General features: G+C 36.6%; 1 protein-coding gene across 7 annotated transcripts in view; it reads right to left on the reverse strand.

Annotated features, from left to right (window-relative positions):
• Positions 1 to 316: 316 nt before the first annotated feature.
• The window catches only part of LOC113003683 (tight junction protein ZO-1), a 54375-nt gene continuing 32129 nt past the window's right edge, over positions 317 to 22562 (reverse strand). For all 7 annotated transcript variants that reach the window (XM_039446909.1, XM_039446908.1, XM_039446906.1 and 4 more), the window contains 8 exons: positions 19025 to 19450; positions 17716 to 17782; positions 17487 to 17637; positions 17151 to 17302; positions 16321 to 16615; positions 16045 to 16216; positions 15615 to 15840; positions 317 to 15544 (listed from right to left, as the gene is read on the reverse strand). In XM_039446909.1, coding sequence (XP_039302843.1) covers positions 15466 to 15544; positions 15615 to 15840; positions 16045 to 16216; positions 16321 to 16615; positions 17151 to 17302; positions 17487 to 17637; positions 17716 to 17782; positions 19025 to 19450 — 1568 coding nt within the window. In that variant the 3' untranslated portion in view covers positions 317 to 15465. The remainder of the gene's footprint in view (positions 15545 to 15614; positions 15841 to 16044; positions 16217 to 16320; positions 16616 to 17150; positions 17303 to 17486; positions 17638 to 17715; positions 17783 to 19024; positions 19451 to 22562) is intronic.

Below are 22562 nucleotides of genomic sequence, written 5' to 3' on the forward strand. Positions count from 1 at the left end.
TGACTTTCTGTCTCTGACAGTGGTCCATAGTGACTGCTTAGTGATTGTGCGCTCCGACAGGGCGTATTGTAATAATGCAAAAAGTTAATGATATAAGTCAAGTATAAGTTGAACATAAAAAGGTGACTTTTAATTTCCCTCAAAATAATTGGCCCTGAGTCAACTTACACACGAAGTTAAAAAACAGTCAACAAAACTTAGCCTAGAAATAATCGGTTAACAGTCGATTTTAAGTAGATTAGGAGAAATTGAAAATGAAAATAATCACAGTGTAGATTCGTGATCTTGCAACAATTAATGCGTTAATCCCTTTTTAAAAAAAAAGTATTGCAATGTTACTGAAATGATAGTTAATAATGTGAAATCGAGCGACGCGTGAACTCCAAAATTCTATTTATTCTTTGATTTTACAGATTGTTCAATGATATTTTATAGTAAGTACAATCAAAGATGTCACTTTCGTCACTTTCAAATCACGGATCAAACGTGTAACAATAAGTTTCTCAATTTCAAGCAACGTAGATGAAAGAAATCAAATCTTTGTTTATGTAATAGTACTTTTTAATTAAATTTTTAAGGATTTTACAGATTTTTCTTAAAAAATGCCAAATGATTCTCGAGTCGCCCTTGAGAGTAATGAACTAAAATGTTCACGAAATATTGGCATTAACGATATATCAAAACACGAAGACGACTTGTTAATCTGTTAGCATTTTTTATATTTCTCTTTATTCCGAAGAGGAAATAATTATTCAAAACAAGAAAAGATAGAAATTCTAAAAGTAATCACAACACTTTTTTGTGTCTAAGTACGAAGAAATATGATTTTCAAATATTCTTAAAAATAATTCCAGTCATCTCTCGTTTTGAACAATACAAATATATAAAAGCTAAATTTAAGGTAACTTAATTCCTGCCGTTTTTTTGTCTATAAAATCGATTTGTTTCGAAGGAAAGATGAATGAATGCCTTAATCAAAGTAATTTTCTTCATTTTCTATTATTTTTTTCCCATTTCTCCGGCAACAAGGCAATCCCACGATGGTAGAACGCGGTGTCTTTCGAGGGGAACCATTCATCCACCCATTTTTGAACTTTGTTGTAACCGGAGCAGTGTGTGTCCGTAAGTGCGTGTTGCATCGATCGCAAGAGATGGTAATCCGACGCCAGGTCTGAAGAGTAGGCTGGGTGCGGCAGAACTTTCCATTCAAGCTCGCAAGTACCTGCTTCACGCTTTTCGCGATATGCGGTCGAGCGTTATCATGCAACAAAATAACTTTGCATCGATTGTTGACTACAGATGATTTTTTTTGCATCAATACGTCACTCAATTGGCTGGTAGCAATCAGCGGTAACGGTTTTGTTTGTGTGTACAGCACAACTTTCTGGTCCCACCAAACGCATAGCAAGGTCTTATGCCCGTGAATATTCCTCTTCGGCGTTGAAGCGGATAGTTGGCCGGGGTCCACTCATGATTTTTTCTGCTTGGGATTATCAAAATAAATCCATTTTTCATCGCCAGTCACGATGCGCTACAAAAAACTCTTTTTTCTTTGCCTGACAAACAAAGAAGTTGCAATAGTCAAACGATTCAAAATGGCATTTTTTGACAATTCATGTGGTAGCCCGTTTCCCTTTCTTATGAATCTTTCCCATGGCATGCAAGCGTTTTGAGACGGCTATTGGAGTAACATTTAACTGTTCCGACAACTCTAAAAGCGTTTGGGCTGGATTCTCATCGAGCAATTCTTGCAGCTTGACATCTTCAAATTTTTTCGGCTGTCCTGGACGTTCTTTGTCTCTCACATCAAAATTACCGTTTCAGAAGTGTTCAAACTAAACTCTACATGTTCTTTCCGATAGAGTTTTATTACCATACACTTCGGATAATAAGCGATGCGCTTCAGCTGTGGTTTTCTTGAGGTCAAAGTAGTGAAGAAGCACATGTCGGAAAAACAGCTTATCGCGATTCATTTTCAGTCGATTGGAAAATGTCTTTGGCGTCGAGAAATCTAATCTATGATGATTGAATCACTTTCAGCGATGTCTAAATTACAAAAGACATATGACTTCATTGTCGAAACTCGCCAGCCAGCACCCTCTAGTAGCGAGCGGCAGGAATTAAGTTTAACACCTAATGATATAATATTTCGCTATTTACAGAAACGTATATCAATTTTTTGCAGTTCTATATTGAGCTGGATTTGACATAATTGCATTTTATGGAAATTTTTGTTGCATAGTTTTTCAAACATTCGAATCGGTATACAAATATAACCAGCAAACTGTACTTTTCAAATTTCTAAATTTCTCCAAATAATTAAAAAAGTTTTTTGATTCATGTCATATTTTTTTCGTAAATTTGAGGATGAAGCATTTGAATTTATATATAAAAAATTATTTTAATTGTAAAGATTTAAAACAAAAACTCTCATAAGATGTGTGCGATGCGCATATAACTTTCTTACGCAATTGTTGCTTGGAATATATAAATATTAGCTGGTGTTTAAGAAGCTTGAAGTTAAGACCGGAATCTTTCCTTTTTCGTATCCTCTTCTCTTATTCTTAAAGGAATTTACATAATCCGTTCGTACAAACTCGATCTTGAAAAGCTCCGATCTAATCAACCACTTCTCGCGCGCGTTTATGTGTGTGTGCGCGTGTGCGTATATGTGTGTATTTAATGGATGTATATTTAATGTGAAGAGATTTGCGCTGTCAAATCTTGCACCTTATCGTCCCCGGCAACCGAGCAGCGCATATTACGCGCCGCCTTAACACTCATTCTTTATCACACACGCATATACTCAATCACGCTATGGCGTGAACTGCCTTTTCTTTTGTAACGCATAAATAAAGACGTATTTTAATAACTCGCTTCGCTCATTTTACGACTACATTATCATAATATTTTTTTAGAAAAAAAGAAAAGAATTTGCCAACGAGGAAGGGCTACTATGCAACAAATTGAAATTCTAATATGTTACATAGAAAAACATGCAGAAATTGCTTAAGTAAAATTGATAATCATAAACGTACATGATAATTTAGAAAAACAATATCAAGTCTTAGCAACACATTTAAATTCAGTAATTTCATATGGAAAAGCAAAAGATGTAAAATCTTAGAAGATTGAGTATATATAAATATTAACATTCTTACTGTTACATCCGGAGGATTCCACGATTTCTCTTTTCGCATCCCTCGTGTAAAATACAAAAACGAAACAAAGTGAAGAAATTGTCCTTAAGATTTATAACACTTAATCATCGCATCCAAAGGCCCCCACAATTTTGCTCTTTACAATAACGCTGTCCCTTGTTTATTATTAGAAAAAAAATTGAAAGATATCAAGCTCAAATATCGCGTCCGGAGTAATAAGTCGGCTAAATAGAAGCACAAAGAGGAAATCGTGCAATGACAAAATTACGAGCAATATTTGCTCACCCTAACAGTAATTCATAAGGACAAAGCCGGAACGAAAAGGAAAAACAGAAATGATATTTAAGCCTGGCGACAGCGATAACATTGATTTGCGACGCCGTCGGAAACTATAAAACTATAAAATCTATAACTCCGGCTTCGTTCGTTTAAACGCACGTTTCATCACAAGCCGAAAGATGATTTATATGAAAAATGAGTACTAAATAAACGAACACGATACAAAAAATCGGCATCAAACGTTCCAGAAAGGGGGAAATTGTAGATAACGAATCCCTTAAGCGATTGGACGAAGCACCTGTCCGTCCTTCTAAAAATTAAGAAAACCCAGAAGAAGATGGAAAATTAACCAACGAGAGATCATCCAAAAAGATGATTGGTAGTGAGCGTTGGTGAAATACCCAACGAGCAAACCCAAAATTTCAACAGCAAATAATTTATGAAAGATTAGAGAAATCTCAAAAAGTTTCATCCAATCAAGTATCCATCTCATCCACTTGATCATCTCCACGCCCTTTTTTTAAACCCTATAAAATGCAACTGCCGAGCGTCTCTGACATTCGCGTTTGCATTCGCATTTGCACTCGCATTCACATTCACGTTCATTCACATTTGTTTTGCATCATCACCTAACAAGTTTAGAAGCTGTGCGAATATTTTTAGAACGATTTGTGCTCAAGAACTTTATATATAAAACCTCCGAGCAGCATCACCAATTGACAGCTTAAGCACTCCTTGGAGCCAACAGCCTGCGCTTCGTTAAGCACCTTCAACCCCACAGAATTCTGCAGTCTCTTTTCTTCGTCTGTTAACAAGTAAGTTTTCCATTCTTCTTTCTCTGGCTCCTTCGGGATTACTATTAACAATTGAATGCGGTTGATAGTGGTCAACTACGGGAAACGTTCCACGATCGGTCGCCGGACCGCGAGACGTCTTCGCCGCGAGCGAGTCAGACAAGCGCAGATACTCCTCGATCAGGCGTACGAAGAGTACCTCCAAGAAGGCGCGACCACTTGGAGCAGGAGACCGCTCCTCAAGAGAAACACCTCGTTCCTGAGGAATCAGAAGATTTGCAAGATCTCAAACCTCTTTCTCCCATTTCTCCTGAGGATCCTGGAACTCCTCAGGAGTTCCGACCCGAGTCCCCCGTCGTTTCAATCTTCTCCTTAATCACGTATAAAATAGCCCCCGATTCTCCTCCAGAATCTATGTCTAGTATTTCCTACTCTCCTATTCTTTTCGACCTTCCTACATCAAGCCCCTTTCTTTCTCCAGCGTGCTCCACATCCAGTGTGGAGTTCCTGGAAGAAGTTGAGCTCCCTCCTCGTCGCTCGCGATATTACTACTTCAATGGGCTTCAAAACTCCATTGAAGAAATAGTAGAGCAATTTCCCTTAAAGTCCATTCCTGACTCTGTTTGATTTTTGTCTACACTTTCACCTGGACTTAGACGTTCTATATTCCATAGTTACGGCCCTAAATCCCCACGACTGGATCCCCGTTTTCCTGCCGAACGATCCTTATCAGTATTATGTCCCTATAGATTTTTTCTATAATTTTTTCCCTTCATCTATAGTTTCTATCAACAAAATTAATTAATTCCATTATTTAACTTGTTAAAATATATTTAAATCCATCATCCCGATTCCAAGAATACGATGACTCTCACGGCAATAATCAGATGTCACGAATTAAGTAGTTATAAATTCACCAATTAAGGAGATCTGAGGTGACACCGTTGCTCAACGCCAACACTAAAGATAGTAAAATCAGGGAGCTGGAAGACGCATGTGAGTAGTATGTGGGCAGCCATGGGGCGTCAAAACAAATGACGTCACAGGGGTGGGGAGAAAGTAGGTCACACAGCAGGGGTCCTGGGTCCCAGACGGAGGAAGGGGGAAAAAGGTCTCACAGCGGGGGTCCTGACCCTGACAAAAGGTAATAATTAGGTAATAATTAGGTGAAAATTAGGTGATAATTAAGTGATAATTAGGTAAAATGGTTGGGAGGGGTGGAGCTGGTACTGTCTGGAGCGCTTTGAATGGCAGGCACGCGTATGGCTGGGTGTCACCCGGTGGGAGTAAAGCGTTCTGATTAGAAGTTCCCATGGCTGCCCAAGAGTTGATTGGTCGCTCCCATAGTTGCCAACAAGTTGATTGAAAGGAAAATGACATTTCGGGGGAAACATTTGTTGGCTCCGCAAGGGTGGGGTAAGAAAAAAGGAAAGTACTAGCGGGGATTACGAATCAAAAGTCGGTAACTCTTTTAAAGGTAAAGGAAAAACTTATTTTAAAAGAATGGTAACAAAGAAATGCTATAAAGGAACAATACAAAATTTTTGTCATTACAGAATCTAATAAAACAAGAATAATTATATGTTTTGTAAATTCTGAGAGAATAATATATCTTTTTAAATAATTTCTTTTATATTAAATTTTGAAATGCTACAAAAAGGAGAGTGATTTATGACAACTATAAACAATAGAAAGTTTTTTTGTCTTTTTATGGATTTAACAAAACATGAATGAGCATGAGTTTCGATTTATAGTTTTAGAAATTAAACTTTCTAAGGTTTCTTTTATATTAATTTTTGAATGTTACAAAAGGAGATTGATTTATGACAGCTAAGAATACAGAATTTTTACAATTATTGAATCAGTAAAACAGGAATGAACATGCAAGCTACGTTTCATAGTTTCTGTAAGAATATTCTTTCAAATAATTTTTGTTTAATTTTACTTAGACGTTACAAAAACAAAAGAAATCCGTTTTGCGCTGCTTCAAAGACGAGTAATGCTGAAAACGTACAAAAAAATTCTTAACATTAAGGGTATAGGTTGAGTAAAAGAAATAGTATAAATTTAAATGTTACAAAAGTAAAACATTTATTTATACAATAATTTTACGTACATTCTTACTTTAAAAAAGTACTCAATTGAATATGTCGCTTCACAATTGTTTTTATTTGAATATGAAACTATGTACAGAGTTATGATCTATAATTTGTCAAAATTATATTAACAATTTCATCAAAGCGAAGCGAAGTTAGTTCCAAAAATATTATATTAAAGAACATGTCAAGAAAAGTTAAATCTTTAATTTGAGTACGTACATTACACCCAATTTCGCTATAATTTCCTCTTAGTGTTAATTTTATAATGTCACGATCTACGTAGCTTCGTGGAAGTTTCAGTTCTATTTCTTGAATTAAATATTGTGCGCACTCATTAACGACATTAGTTAAAGATTTTAAATGTTCCAAATAACAATTCACACACTTCACTAGATTCTCCAAGCCCTGAAAGGTAGTTTTCTGCATCACGATTGTTACAGCATAGGTTTTTCGCTTCTTCGCCGGCGGTGCTGAATCTCCAACCTCCACGTTGGTATTTTCATTCTCCTTGCACGTCAGCAACTTCGAACCATAGGATGTGGTAAAGATGATGGAAATATTATTTTTCATTACGATGGGATCTGGCTTGAATTCATTATTGGCACTCAAATATTCGCTCATGAGCCCCAAGTTTTCTTGAAATTCTTGCCAAGACTCCACATCGAAATATACTCCGTCAGCGTTGTTTCCGCTTAATTTCACCACTGGCTCGAAGATCCCCTTGTTAGTCGTTTGTAGACCCACATGAATCCTCTTCGTATGTGAGTTGTTAAGTCCATATGATGTTGTCAGCAACATATGAAATTGCTCGCTTCTCCTCTCGTCGACGCTCGTCCAGGCTGTATCGAGATCCGCCGATCGTTTCCCAGAGTTAATAATAACTTTTTGGTTGGCCATCTTCTTTGTTCTTTCGTCTGATGAAATTAATGCAAAAGACACTCGGACCGGGAAAAAGACCGACTTACTTGTCCACGAGGTTGTCACTTCGAACGAGGAGACTCGAATGAATTTGAGTTCAAATCATAGCTAACCACGTCGACTCTGTACGCTGCGTTGTCACGATATTGCGACGTTGTGACATTACAAAAAACGTGACTGCGCATGTAACTGTGAAATTTAAAAAATTTTTTCTAGATTTTTCTAGAATTTTCTATATTTTTCTAGAGTTTTCTAGATTTTTTCTAGAATTTTCTAGATTTTTCTAGAGTTTTCTAGATTTTTCTCGAATTTTCTAGATTTTCTGGAGAATAAATTTTTAATGCAGTTTGTCTCTCACTTTATGTGAGTTTCTACTGTGTATCACTAACGGAGAGCCTGTTCTAACCTGTTCAAACAGGGTACATTAGGTTTTTTCAATGAAACAATACAGTCAGTCGAAATTTCTAAAATGTCGGTACTTTGATATAAGTACGGGTTACTATTCTAAAAAAAAGATACATAAATTTTGAATGCATTTCTAGAAAAATACATTATCTTTTGTTGGATTTTTAGTCAAAAACAAATCTTTTAATTTAAAGGAGGGTGGGGGTGATATATTACTTAGAGCAAAGAATTTTAAGACAGGAGAAAGCGGAGACATAAACAAGATAAATTTATTTTTTTCTCTAACTTTCCTGACTTTTCGAGAAAATTCTCGGAACTGTTCAAAAAAAGATGGAGCTATCTAAGTTTTCACTTTTCTTTCTGGGCTTTTATGAAAATTTCCAATCAGCTCGAGAGAAGGTGGAGTTATCTAGCAAAGTTTTTACTTTCCTTCCTGACTTTTTTTTTGAAAATTTCCAATCAGGTCAAGAGAAGGTGAAGTTATTGAGGTAAGTTTTCCCTCTACATTTTTTCCAAATAATAGAAACTAAAAGCTATAAGATGAGCTGTAGGAGAACTTAGCGTTAGTTCGTCTTTCGTACTCTCGAGTTATAAGACACGTTTTCGTGTACCACGTTAAACGCGTGTGCAAGTAAAATAAAAAAAAAAAGTGAAAATGGTGCGCGACATTATGGCGAAATTTTTTGTTATAGCGTGTAATGTGGAGAGCAAAATCGTAAAAAAACATTACTTTAATAAATTAAAATTTGACGATGGTGCCTCAAATTACGCGCTATTTCATAAATTCGCGGGTGAGTGCTCCAGCACATTGCTGTGCATTATGCACAGAACAGGGTTCTGCGGTGGCGACGCGAGGTTGGAGAATATTCTCCAGCATCATGTTGAAACGCGGCGTGCAAACGGGCATTTCGAGAGTGATGCGGGAGGTTTGAAAGCAGACTTCCTGCGTCAAGCAGAAAATCGACAAGTTAAGTCAATATAAATCAAATCATATTAAAATGTAAGAATTTTTAGATATTATTTTTAATAATATTTATTTTTCAGATGAAAGACCCGTAGCAACACGATGCGTTGCTACCGCGAGCTCCTGTCGCGCTCCCGGTTGAACGGGATAGTGGGGTGAGACGGCGTCGCTCGGAAGAGGAGCTCCAGGGCGCCGTACCCGCACGTAAGTAGCTTAGCATTCACTAGGCATGAGACGTAAGCCGTCTCTCGTTGTAAATTAGAAATTTTTAAATATATGAATTTTCTAGGAAGACCACGAATTGAAGTCGAGCATGCGGAGGAGGATATTCCCACTCAACGGAATATTCTTGTCATCGATATAACAGGTAAATTTCTTAAATCACAAAATATTATGTTATAATATTAATAAAATAATAATAATTGGAATTATTATGTTTTAGATGATGATGAGAACGATGTTGTAGAAGATGCCGGAACACCATCCGATATAAATTTATATTCCCCAGGTAAGATTAAAAAAAAAGAAAAAGAGCTTAAAAAAAACTACCTTATATTTACCAATAATTAAACCTGACTTTGTTCTCATCAAATTTTTTTCTTTTTTTCTAGTGCAAGAACACGAGAGGGAGGAGATGAGGAGAGAAGGAGAAAGATGAGAGAGACCGTCACAGGAAGAGGAGCAGGAAGATGAAAATTTAGACGAGGAGGAAGAAGAAGCAAGGGAAATAATAGAAGGGGAAAATAGAGAGGAAGATGATGATGATGAGGAAGACGAAAATGAAGAAGAGCAGGATGTAGATGAAAACGGTGTTGATGAAGAGGAAGACGGCGACGATAATGAAGAGGGAGGAGAGGGGGAAGCGGCGGAAGATGATGACGAAGGATATGGTGGCTCCGGCTCCGGCTCGGATGAGGTAGAGGAAGAGCAAGATGAGGAGAAGGAGGAGGAGGAGGAGGAGCCAGAAGAGGAGCCAGAGGAAGAAGAAAACGAGAGAGTTTCTTCACCCGAATACAACGGTAAATATTATTATTATTAATTATTTTCATTTTATTTTTAACTAATATAAAATAATTTTTAGACGACATATTTCATTTTTGTCATTTTTTTCTCGGATCAGGGTAAATAAAATTCTGTGAAAGAAAATCGTCGTAAACGAGACTCATAACCTACAGAGGATGTTTTACTTCACACCGCCAGCAGAACGAGCATCACCCACTGGCATACGCTCCAACTTTTCAGCCTGCGTCAGATAGCGAGATGACAAAAAGTTGGAGAGAAAGACTTCTGTTTCTTTTTCTTCTTTTTTTCTTTCTTTCATTTTCTTTCCTTTTATTGTGCAATTATTCCTAATTATATCTTGAAAAAATATTGTATAAAATATTATATTTTTATCATAATATTTTAAAATAAAGAATTCATTGATTTTTTAAATAATTGTAAAATATTTATTTTCCTGCATTTAGATTTAATTATTGGTAAATATTACTTAGAAATTTTATTTCGGTAAAAGTACTTTGTTTTTTACGTAACTTTATCTTAGCATGATTATTTAAAATTTTGTCAATTCTTAATGCTATTATTACACAATATTTGCACAATATGAGGTTATTAAGTGTGAGAAGAAGAAAGTTAGCTTGAGAAAAAAAGAAAACAGAAAATTTTGTAACGCATCGCCATCTTGCTTTACGACGTAGGCGGAAAGTATGAACGCGAATGTCAATTGGTGATACTCCATCTACTGGTGGCGTGACGTAAAAAAGGGTCTCCATCGGTAACTGGGTGAGTCACCTCATATGATATAACTTTTGTCGACGTTTTCTCGTATTAATAATAAAAAATTAAATAAACACAATATAAGACGGTAATAATTAATAAGAATGTTTAATTTTTCAGTTCAAATCGGCGCTGGACTTGATGAAGTGGCTAGAATACAAAATTCTAGGGAGAATGTTGCTGAGCAGAGATCTCAGCAGCAACATCAGTCGCAACAGCCACGCTCGCAGCAGCGGCAGCAGTCGCAACAGCACCCGCAACAACAACAACAACAGCAGCATTAGGTTGGCGACGACTTTTATTATATAGAGCTACGGAAAACGCGCGTAGATTTAGAAATTTTGCAATACTCGGAAGAGAGGCGAGTTTCGCGATACGGGCAGTACCGAAAGGTAATAATACTGTGCAATGGCTGGAAAACGCGTTCCGTGAAATTTATAGATACGCGATAGGCTCGAGTGAACAGATTACGTGGGCCTATCTTTTATTTCCGATAGTTTAACGCGCGGACCGGCAGGTTTATCGTTTCGTCCTGTGCGCGACTTGACTTACGAGGACATATGGGACCTCGTAAGTTCGATAGCACAAAGCGCAAGAGGAATTGATATCGCGGAAACTTTTACCAACCAACTATTCAACGTCGCGGTACCAATGGGTCGTGGAAGAATGTCAAATCAGTTAACGCAGGAAGACGTCGCCAAACGATCTATGTTAGAAATTATTAACGATGACAATTTGTGTTTTCCTCGTTCGCTCGTAGCCGCGAAAGTCCACTGTGAGCGTGGAAATCTACGGACGGGGCCGCGTGACGAAATGTGGGAAGCTGTAAGATTCCAACGTTCCTCGCTACAACGGGATTACGCGATAGAATTAACGAGCAACGCTGGCATCGTGATACCGGAGGAAGGATGTGAGATTCATGAAATCCAACAATTCCAACGGTATCTCACCAATGAAAATATCGCTATAATGGTTTACGGCTTCAAAGATTTCGGACGCGGGGGAACCCGATCTACGACGGACGCGCGATACTCGCCTCCCTCGGTCGCGAACCGCAGTATACTTTAAATATAATGTATTATGAGAATAAACACCATTACAATCCGGTATTAAATTTAAAAGCTGCCGCGGGTTTACGAGGAGGGTATTGCATAGCATGTAACATCGGTTACCGGCCTGATATAGGGCATCGTTGCTCTAAAAAATGTCCACGCTGCTACGCTATACCCTCCTGTGAACGTCACGACGCTGAGAAAATCAGGTGTGAAACGTGTAACCGTACGTTCTTCGGTAATACGTGTTTCGAGCGTCATCGTGCCGAAAAATCATACAAGGGAAAATCAACGGTTTGAAATTCAATTAAAATTTGTAATATATGTAATAGATTTATAAAAATTAACTCGCGACACGAATGTGACAGTGCCTATTGTAGGACATGTTGTTCTCATCCACCCGTGAATCATTCGTGTTTCATGCAACCTCTTTGACGTAGAGTCGTAGCAGAAGACCCTGGCGAGGGTACGAGTGCTGCTGCGACGATACGTGAAGAGGTACAAAGAAACGCTAATGACCTCGAGGATGAGAACGGTAATGTCGCCAAGGGAGCTGTCGCATTCGTGTTTTACGATTTTGAAACGCGACAGGACGAGACGCTCGAAGGAAACGAGAACGTAAAGTTACACGTTCCAACTCTCTGTGTGGCACAGCAAATTTGCGCGATTTGCGTGGCGATAGACGACATGTCGGTGCGGTGTCGTTGGTGTGGAACGCGTGAATTTATATTCAACATCGATCCGGTAAAACAATTTATAGATTTTGTGACACGTCCAACAAAACATTTTAAAAATATTATCTGTATCGCACACAATGCAAAAGCGTTCAACGCGCAATTTATTTTAAAATATCTAGTCAAAAAATCGTTAATAAGAGAAAAGCCGAGGGTAACTTTGAACGGGACAAAGATTATCGTGATGACGGGCATACAAAGTTTATCGACAGTGTTAATTATATGCCAATGCGATTATCCGAACTACCTAAAGCTTTTGGGTTAAGGGATACGGCGGATAAAGGCACTTTTCCGCATTTATTTAACACTGTGGAGAATCAAACGTATGTCGGTCTGTTACCTGAGGCACGATTTTATTCCCCCGATCAAGTGAAGTCCGATGAGCGCGAACGATTTCTTGCATGGCATACGGAAATGACAAGTAAAAATGTCATTTTTGACTTCCAGCAAGAAATCGTACGCTATTGTCGAAATGACGTAGATATTTTACGGCGTGCTTGTGTAGCTTTTGAGAAAATATTTTTAGAGCGCGCCGGAGTGTGTCCTTTCGAAGAATGCACGACTATCGCTTCCACGTGTATGAAAGTTTATCGAAAAAATTTTCTGCGCGAGGGGGAAATAGGAATCATTCCTCCGGGAGGATACAGAAACGTCGATAGACAATCGCGTAAAGCCTTGCAATGATTAGTGCTTTGGCGGTATCTTCACTATATCCGTGAAGCGAGAAGACAAAATGTAGCCAACGAAACTGAAATTGTAGAGAATGAAGCACGACTTCCGGAAGAGATCGACAACGCTATTGACAATGAACCGACACTCGTTTCTCATGATATCTCACGAAAATCACAAACTTCTGCTAAACTTTCTCATTTACCCGATATCGACAATACTGTGTTGAAAAAAAATCACAGCATTCAATTGCTAAAAAGCTCCAGTAAAATAGTAGAAAGTGTCCCAAAATCGTATCGTGCACAAGCGCGTTTACTGATGAAATACTTGCTAGATAATGCGGTGCCTGATAAAATTAATTGGGACGAGGATGGAGTCGTGACTATAAATGGCAACATTGTAAAAGATTCGAATATTGTCGAGCTGATAAACGACGCGATGCGAGAAAGAAAAACAGTAGAACCACCGCTAGGAAGAACTCAGTTTGCGCGATTACTATGCAGCTTAAACACGCGTTTGTCACTGGTAGGAAATAAACACCTGTTAAACGCAATCTCCGCTTTTTCGTCTCCGATTATTGAGAAACTACGACCTAACGCAGGCTCCACGCCAAAATCGCGTCCAACGGTGTTGAAAAAAGAACGAAGAACGAGAAAACGCAAGAAGTGCGAGCAGGAAGAAAAAGCTCCTAATTACTCATTGTTTCTATCCCCTCGTTTTCGTAAAGTTTATCCGCCTACAACTTTTATGAAAAACGTAGATTCACTTCCAGCGAGAAAAAGACGATTGCTAGATTGGAGTACACTAAAGAAATAATTATTAATGTCGGAACTTGAAAAACTGTATTACGATTCCTCACATTACGCAGGTTTCTCAGCAGTAGAAAATCTAACGCGCTCCGCTAAACCAAATTTCACACGTGACAAAGTCGTTCGTTGGTTGGAATCGCAAGACACGTACTCGCTGCATCGTTCGCTGCGACGAAAGTTTCCTTGGCTACATTACAACGTAACGAATATCGATGATGTGTGGGAGGGTGATTTGATTGAGCTACGAAATCTGAAAAGTTACAATGACGGATATTCTTATATTCTTGTGATTATCGATGTACTCAGTAAATTTGTCTGGGTGGAACCATTACGGGATAAAACGACCGCATATGTAACAAAGGCTTTCCAGCGTATACTCTCGAGAAGCAACGGACGGGTACCTGTATGTCTGCAAACCGACAAGGGTAAAGAATTTGTTGGGCGTGCGATGCAAAAGTTTCTGGAAGAAAACGATATACGTTTTAGAGTAGCGCGCAACCCTGACATCAAAGCCGCCATCGTCGAACATTTTAACAGAACGTTAAAGGAGCGGATGTGGCGGTATTTTACTCATAAAAACACACGACGTTATATTGATGTTTTGCAAGATATCGTGCACGCGTACAATCACACTCGTCATTCGGCCACTAGAATACAGCCTGTGGTTGTTACGAGAGAAAATGCAAGTATTGCCCGTGAAAATATGACTCGTCAATGGGAAGACATTAACAAAATCAAGAATCGTGGGCAAAAGGCTAAATATCACGTCGGTGATCTCGTTCGCGTCAGTAGAGCGAAAGGCACCTTTGAGAAAGGATACGAAGCAAACTGGAGTGAGGAGATATTTAGAATTCACCGTATTCTCGAATGGCGAAATCCACGTGTGTACGAATTGAGTGATTTAGCAAGAGAAGTCATAGACGGGATTTTTTACGAGCAAGAATTGGGGAGAATTGATAAAGATCTGCAAGAGGAAGAGTTCATCGTCGATCGTGTGATAAAGAGTAGGGGACGTGGAACTAATAAACAACTACTGGTTAGTTGGCGAGGTTATCCTAGCAAATTCGACTCTTGGATCCCAGCTTCAAGTTTAACTCGACTACGAGATGTCGCCACCGGAGCAATTTCACATGATTCTTCAGAGCAATAGCAGTATGAAGTATTTTTCGGAAAATACTACTTCTTCTTTCATCACTGAATTACCTCAAACTGTAGAATTGCAGGGGGAATGGGAAGTCGCGCTAAGCGAGATTCAATTTCCCTGCAGTTTTCTTCACGTACGTCAGTTTCCCAAAAATGAGATCACATTTTTCCGTTGGCCGAATGATATTTTGTTCGATGAGATACAGAATGCAACAAATGTGTTGCATCACAAAACAATACACAGCGGTTTTTACGTAAATATCGAGGATCTTAGCCTTGAGATTAACGAAGTATGCCAAGATTCACATTTTGATTTCAAAATACAAAAGAACATTACCAGCATTTCGGAATTATTGACTAAAATGCGGACATCAATACCCGCAGAATTTGTTCGTAAACCAAGGGAATTGCATTACCTAAGCTTATGGAAAGCTACAGAATTGAGGCAATTTCTGTTATATTGGCCCAATTATTTTAAAGAATTACATAACTAAAGATATTTACAAGAATTTTTTAACGCTGCATGTGGCTATTCGGCTATTGTGTTCTTCAGATCTTTCGCATGTTACTTATGCCGAATCTTTACTACAACACTTTGTTCAATCATTTAAATCTTATATGGACCACAGCACATTTCTCATAATATACATGCACTAACTCATCTAACAGATGATGTTAAAAAAGATTTTGTCGAGCTTTTGACACTGCTCCAAAAGCTTTTTACTACTTTTGTGCGCTGATCTGTAATCACACATTGCATGTAGAATTTAATCAAATAATGAAATAAATGTTGCTCATTTCTCGCTCTTACTTTGGTATGCCAGCTCTCATCTCTTTGATGATTTGCTTCGTCTCGGCCTTCAGGAAAATGACGATTGGATAGAATTGAGCGTAATTTAGGCGATCCACGGCGTTGGGAGTGATGTCGAGCAATGCGTGCTTGCCCCTGTCCATCACTTCCCTAATCGCGCTCAGACGAATAATACCAGATGTTTTGGTATTCTTTCCCGTGCCATCCTCCATTTGACTTTCCATTTCTACAAATCCAATCATTCTACTTTAAAAGCATATACATAGTTTCTTTAATAAACAGTTAATCTATAATTAAATTACTGATGTTTCGTTTCAAGAAGTATTTTGAAAAAAATAATTGGTTACACATGAAGAAAAGTAGGGAAAAATCCTATAAATGAGACAGTGAAGAGAAATGGGTTAATGTTGAATGTGTATGAGTTACTTACGTGGGGAAGTGAACTTGTCAGGGAAATCCTTGAGAAGCTTTTCCCTAGCGAGGTCAGCTACGGGCCCGAAAAGAACAACAGGCCTAACAAATCCGGGATGTCTTAAGATCACACGTTCATAAGCGGGAAATTTGCTGACGCTGTCGGAGAACACCACGTCGTCCCAGTGGTCCTAAAAAATATAGAAGGAACATGAAAATTAATCTAATCAACCATTATTGGTAAAGTATTAGTCCTTATAAAAATATAGATGAAAAGAGTTTGTTGTATTCATACCCTTCCCAACGATTTCGAGCGTCTATGACTGTTTCTTCTTCTCCTGAAGAAGCTACCTCTGCTCTCGCTGGCACTCATCTCTTTCTTCGTCGCGTTGAATTGCGCGGTTGCAAGCTCCTCAGCCCGGGCCTTATTGGGAATAATGCCCTTTTGTACCTCTTGATTATTTCGTCCAATTCGGAAAACCTGCCACGATCCTACGACGCCATTATGAAGAGTGTCCACCACGTGAAAGACGTCGCCGCTGCGAAAACTCATCTCACCTTTTTGCGGTTGCTCGTAGTGAAAGTGAGTTCTATGCATTTTATGAAAATATGTACGTCGTCAGTATATATTTTTAATAATCGCTTTTCATTAACCAATGAAATTAAATTTAAAGCTCAAACTGAGATTATATAAATCCTAGAGTGATATTATGGAATGACTTTTTACCCAAGTACTAATTCAAGTTTAGTGTATAGTTTTGATTATGAAAATTTTGATAGCTTAAAATAACATTTAATAAGATTTTGTTTGCATATTAAAATAGTTGAGTTATTCTAAACATCTTGCAACATATAATTTTCATTTTCATTAAGAGGATTATTAACCCTTAAACACATATTGAAAATTTCCCTAGATTTTCGATCGCTTACAGTGTGAAGACGGATTGAGAAGAAAGATTCGAGCTAAGTGGAAAAAAGTTTGAAGTCTCCTCTATCGACTGCTACAATTGACCAACTTCATTGCTTAACTAAAATAAAATGGCACGAAGGTAAAGTTTTTTCGGGAAGGTCTCCTAGACCCACTTATGTGTTTAAGGGTTAACTTGTGTTGTAAACGTTACTCACTTTATGTGAAAAGAATCGCCTCTGCCAGACGCGACAATTTGATCATATTCCTGACGTCGATGTTGTACAATAAGATCGATTTGTTCTTGCAGGCTAAGAAGGAACAGTACGGCTTCCTCCCTTGTGACCTCCTTCATATCCATGTCGTTTATCTGTCGCGAAAATGTTACATTTCTTTGCAAATTTCCAATGCTCAGATATCGAAATGTATTTGGAAACCTTAATTTCTTTTAAAAACACTACATAATAATGTAATGTTTTGGATTTTTGGAATAAGGATCTAGCTCATCTAAATCTAAATGGTAAGGTGTACTTATCACATGTTGTGTAACTAACCTTTAAAATTTTATCTCCTGGCTGAAGACCCTGAAGCGACGCAGGACTTCCCGCTTGAACTGCAGTTACGAAGACCCCGGTTTCATTGCCGCCGCTTAATCGCACACCTACGGATCCTTCCTTTTGGAATGTAATAAATCGGGGATCCGGCCTGTACACAAATAATATTAAAATAAACGTTACGTATTAACTGATAGTAAAGAAACTGAATAAAATTTTGTTGACTTACATGGGCTGTTTCGTCCGAGGCGAGACCGAATCTTCATCATACAATTGTCTACGCGAACTATAATAATCTATAAAAAAAAAAAGTGAATGAAACTTGGCCGGATTTCATCCTTGATAAAAAAAAGAAAATAATTCTAAAGAAAGAATATAATAATAACGCAAATATTATAATAAATATTATAATATTTGCGTTATTATTATAATAATTGCGTCATTTTGGAAATATTTTATTTATTTAAGCAATTTTAAGTAGAACAAATATTACAGAAAAAATCCTAATTTAAGATATTATGTACTACATTATCAAAACAACATTAAAAGTTTAAAAGAAAAAGAGAGATTGAAGATATTCAGTGAAATTTTCGATCAAAAAAATAAACTTGAGATTGGTAATATGTATGTACATCTGTATTTCTTCAAATTTAAGGAAGTTCTCCAGTCTTTTCACATAAGATAAGAATTTGATCTTTGAAAATTTTGAACATTTTCAAAATAGGTTTGTACTTAACAAAAATACATTTTTTTGTAGTGTTTTGGAAAAGTCTCGAAATAAGCTACAAGAATATGCAATAAAAGATACAATATTAAAGTATCGGAAGGTCCCTAATTAAAGGGTATCAGTACTTCTCTAACATTCTATATTTTTTATTGCATGTTCTTGTAGTCGATTTCGAGAGCTTTCCAAAACACTATAAATAAGTTTATTTTCGTTAAAGACTTTCCGAGTTATGACGCTTGAAAGTTACACTACACCGTAGCTTTCAAGCCTCACAACTCGGAAAGTACTCAACGAAAATAAAACTTTCTTACAATATTTTGGAAAGGTCTTGACATCAGCTATTAGATTCTGGAATCAAAAATAGGGTGTTCCATTTAAAAAAATTAATGTGATTTCGATCTGACCTTGGCGACGTCATCCAAGGTCAAACTGATAAAATCAGGAAATAGATCTTTCGAAACACTACAACTTTTGTCTGAAACATTTTCTTGTGAAATGCAAGGGAACGGAAATATTTAGGGGTTTCCACACTTTTTTTGCACACCCTGTATAACTCGAATTTGGCAATTTTGAACATTGGTTCTTTTAGCACCAAGGTACAGATATTGCAACATTGCATTGCAGTATTTCTAAAGGCAAATATTTTACCATTGCTGCAATATTGCAACTATATTTACAGTAACATTTTGCAACATGTTTGCGTCCTGCAATGAAATACTTCTGCAACGTTGCTGCAATCTTTCTGCATTGTATGGGCCCTTATTAAAACTTTATTCTCTATTCGAATGTAAAGCAATCGAAATACGCATACCTTCCGGTCTCGGCGGAGGTGGTCTGGGTGGATCTACAGTGGGCGTCGCTGGTAGATCCAGCTGGCTGAGAGACACATCCATCAGCGGACCCCGCGAACGACCCCTCGGCACGAGGTTACTCTTGTCCTCCAAGGGCTGCCTCGTGGGTGGCGGAACGTATAAGTTCTGACTACTGTAACTCGCACCTGACAGGTATTCACCGCTATCCCCTTTACCTTGCTGATGCACGTGGCAGTACGAATCCCGCGTAATTACGATCGAGAGTCTGTCTTTGCACTGGTCCATCAGCTTTCTAGCTTCCTTCAGACTCATATTGTCAGCGGCGACGCTGCCTATTCGGGTTAACACGTCCCCAGTTTTCACTCCGATATTCTCCCGCGTAACCTCCTTTATGTACAATCGGCATCCCAGCACAATTCCGAAATCTAGAAATCGAGAGAGCGAGTTACACCGCTTGTAAAAATCACACGCATTGTGAAGATAAATAAAGATAAAAAAAATGATAATGGAGAACTAAATTAAAAGCTTGAAGATTAAACCAGAAATCGAACTAGATATATTAGCTTGAAAAATTAAAGGAGTACATACACTTAGAAGGGTTAAAAAAATATATAATTTTTTTTTTCACAGATTTTTAAAGTTTGATGTCTTAATCCTTACTGGCCAACGTGAGGTCACTCGCGTACGAGCAAAATTTCTCGCATTGCGTACGCCGGTACAGTACGTGCTACACGCGCTTATACCCCGCCTAAAAAAAACTTCAATTCTTAACTGCTATTATTTCAATAGTTATGTCGGTGTGAAAAATTCACAACGCATGACTGACCCCAACTTGGCTGATAAAATCGGAAGTAAATAATTTTTTATTTTTTATAATATTTTATTTTATCAATATATTTGCGCAATATTTGCAGCTTTTAATTTTTGATTAATAAAAGTTGATATCAAATAAAATTTGAAAAGTTGATGATCAAATAAAATTTGATTTTCATGTTATTATTATTATTTTTATGTTGTTCATATTAAAATTCATTAAACTCGCAGAACCAAAGTTACATTTATTGAAAATCCTACATTATCCGCTAATTTTATATCATAAAAATAAGCATTTTTCATGTTGCAAAATTAACATTAAATTATAAATACAAACTATATGGAAAATTGCTACGAGAAACCATGTACGATGGCACTACAACTGTTGAATTATCCCAAACACATTTATTACACTTAAAAAAAAAAATTACTAAATTTCATAAAATATTTATTTGTATATTTGCAAGAAAATATTTACTTGCAGTACGTAATTGTTTAGTTAATTAAAGAAAACTGATAATTAAATTTAATTAGTCGTCCTTTTACTAAATAAATATATATTTATATTTAGTAAATATTTTCTTGCAAATATACAAACAAATGTTTATTGAAACTTAGTGATTTTTTTCAATGTACACGTACATTTAACAAAGGTGCACATTACTGCAAATCCTCTAAGCAATGCAAGTGAAAATAGGTCCGTATACGTATTATATGTATATACCGCTGTGGAAGATGAAAATCACATGCTTTATGCGGAGATGCGCGCGTTAAGCTCCACAAGGAAGGAGATTATGCCGCAGGCAAGAGTAAAGACATTTTTTAAAAGCATTTACCTCTGTACAATGCTCTACAACCCTCAGAGTGGATGATTCACTTTTGGTAATATAAACTAAATTGAATGTTTTTGTAATATAAACTGAAGATAAAACTTTAAACGTGTTTTTTTCTCGAAACGTGGGTTTTCAAAACGCATGACCATTATGTTATAAAAATTCAACCGATCAACTTACAATTTTATAGACTTTCTCAATATTAAAAAGATTCGTAACGTAGAATTTTTTTACGCTTCGTTTTTTTAAGACCCAAAAAACGGACATTTTAGCGAAAAATCGATATATTGATTTTGACAAACTGTTTAAACGTAATATTTCAAAAAAAGCTAAGTTAAGAATTAGATTTATGTTTAACTTTAAAAAATTGCGTCTTTTTTTTAATAAAATTTCAACGATAGCCATTTCTCTTAAATAAAAAAAGTTTTTTTTTTTCTTTAGATGTCCAAAAGAGCCATTTATCTTTTCATTTTTTTTTTTTTTTAAGTTGTGTTAGTGATCAATGTATAACATACAAAAAAATAATATTTTTTAATTTTAAATAATGTTAAAATAGTAGTAAAAGAATATGCAAAGTTTAGTATTAATTAGTTTTCATCGGAATGTTTACACGTAAAATATAAATAGTTTGTATTACGTATACATAATGTAAATATTGTAAACTATGTTTTATGTGCCATCTAAACAATAATCAATGAATCATAGAAAATTCAGATATTAGATTTTATTTTTTTTCTATTTCTGTTTCACAACGCTTCGTTTTTTTTTAAGTTATAAAATAAATTGATATAGTAAAAATTATGTTCCATTTCTTTCTATTATTAAAATTATGTATTTTTATCTCATCGACACAAAAGTCAAATTAACAATTTTATAACCTAATTACTTTTAAACTAATAATATGCAATTAAGTCAAGACTCTCGAAATTTAAACAATAAACAATTGAAAATAAAGCTAATGAGAGTCAGCGCGTGTACAGGTACGTAAATACAATTAATAATGTTATAACTATTCATTCATCCTAAATAAAATAACAAAATCAAACGCACGAACGTTTCGACTCACTTTGTTCATCCTCAGCGTATTAATAATGAATTCTCGAAAAATACCTAGTCTATATCAGTCCACAAAGCAGGAAACGGTCGAGTCACCAACGATTTGCCAAATCCGCAGTGGCATCTTTAAGAGACGTAACGGTGTCGAAAGAGGCGACACTTCTCTACATAATTTTATATTTTAAATGATGAACAATTTCATTAATTACGACTGTCGCAAGGTGACTCACCAATTAAAACTGATGAAAACCAGCGACTTGGATAATGCTTGTCATTAGGAAATATTCTCCTGTCAAAAGTATACACTCGAAAATTTATTCTCGCTCCGCAAGAGACGTGCTTCTTGTCTCAAGTACAACTATTTAGCGACTGTATTAGATCGAATCAGTCTGATTATAGTGGCGAAACATATTACTTAACGAAACACAGAAAGTCATGCGTCAAATTAATGAATAAATACATAAATGAGAACAGAGAAAGAGCGGAACAAGAAGAGGTCGTGTCGGATAAAAATATAAATAAATTTGATGACGAATCAATTATTAAAATTGAAATAAATCGTAAATTGTTTTGTGCATCGTTCAAAAAGATATTGAATCTCTTACTATTTTTTGCAATAATAATGCGAGGTACGCATGACGCAGGCATTCAGTGTCTGTTTACAAATTGAGAGACTTATTGTTTTGTAATTAAATGTAGAGCATTTCAAATATTAATCGCATGCTTAAGAGACGTTCTAAAATTTTTATGTTCTCCCAATCGAAATCGTGGTTACATTTTCGTCTGTGTTCCGTAATGACAGAATGATTATTCGTGTTCCAATTAATGTGGCTGC

Source organism: Solenopsis invicta, chromosome 3, assembly GCF_016802725.1.
Source record: "Solenopsis invicta isolate M01_SB chromosome 3, UNIL_Sinv_3.0, whole genome shotgun sequence".
Classification (NCBI taxonomy): Eukaryota; Metazoa; Arthropoda; class Insecta; order Hymenoptera; family Formicidae; genus Solenopsis; species Solenopsis invicta.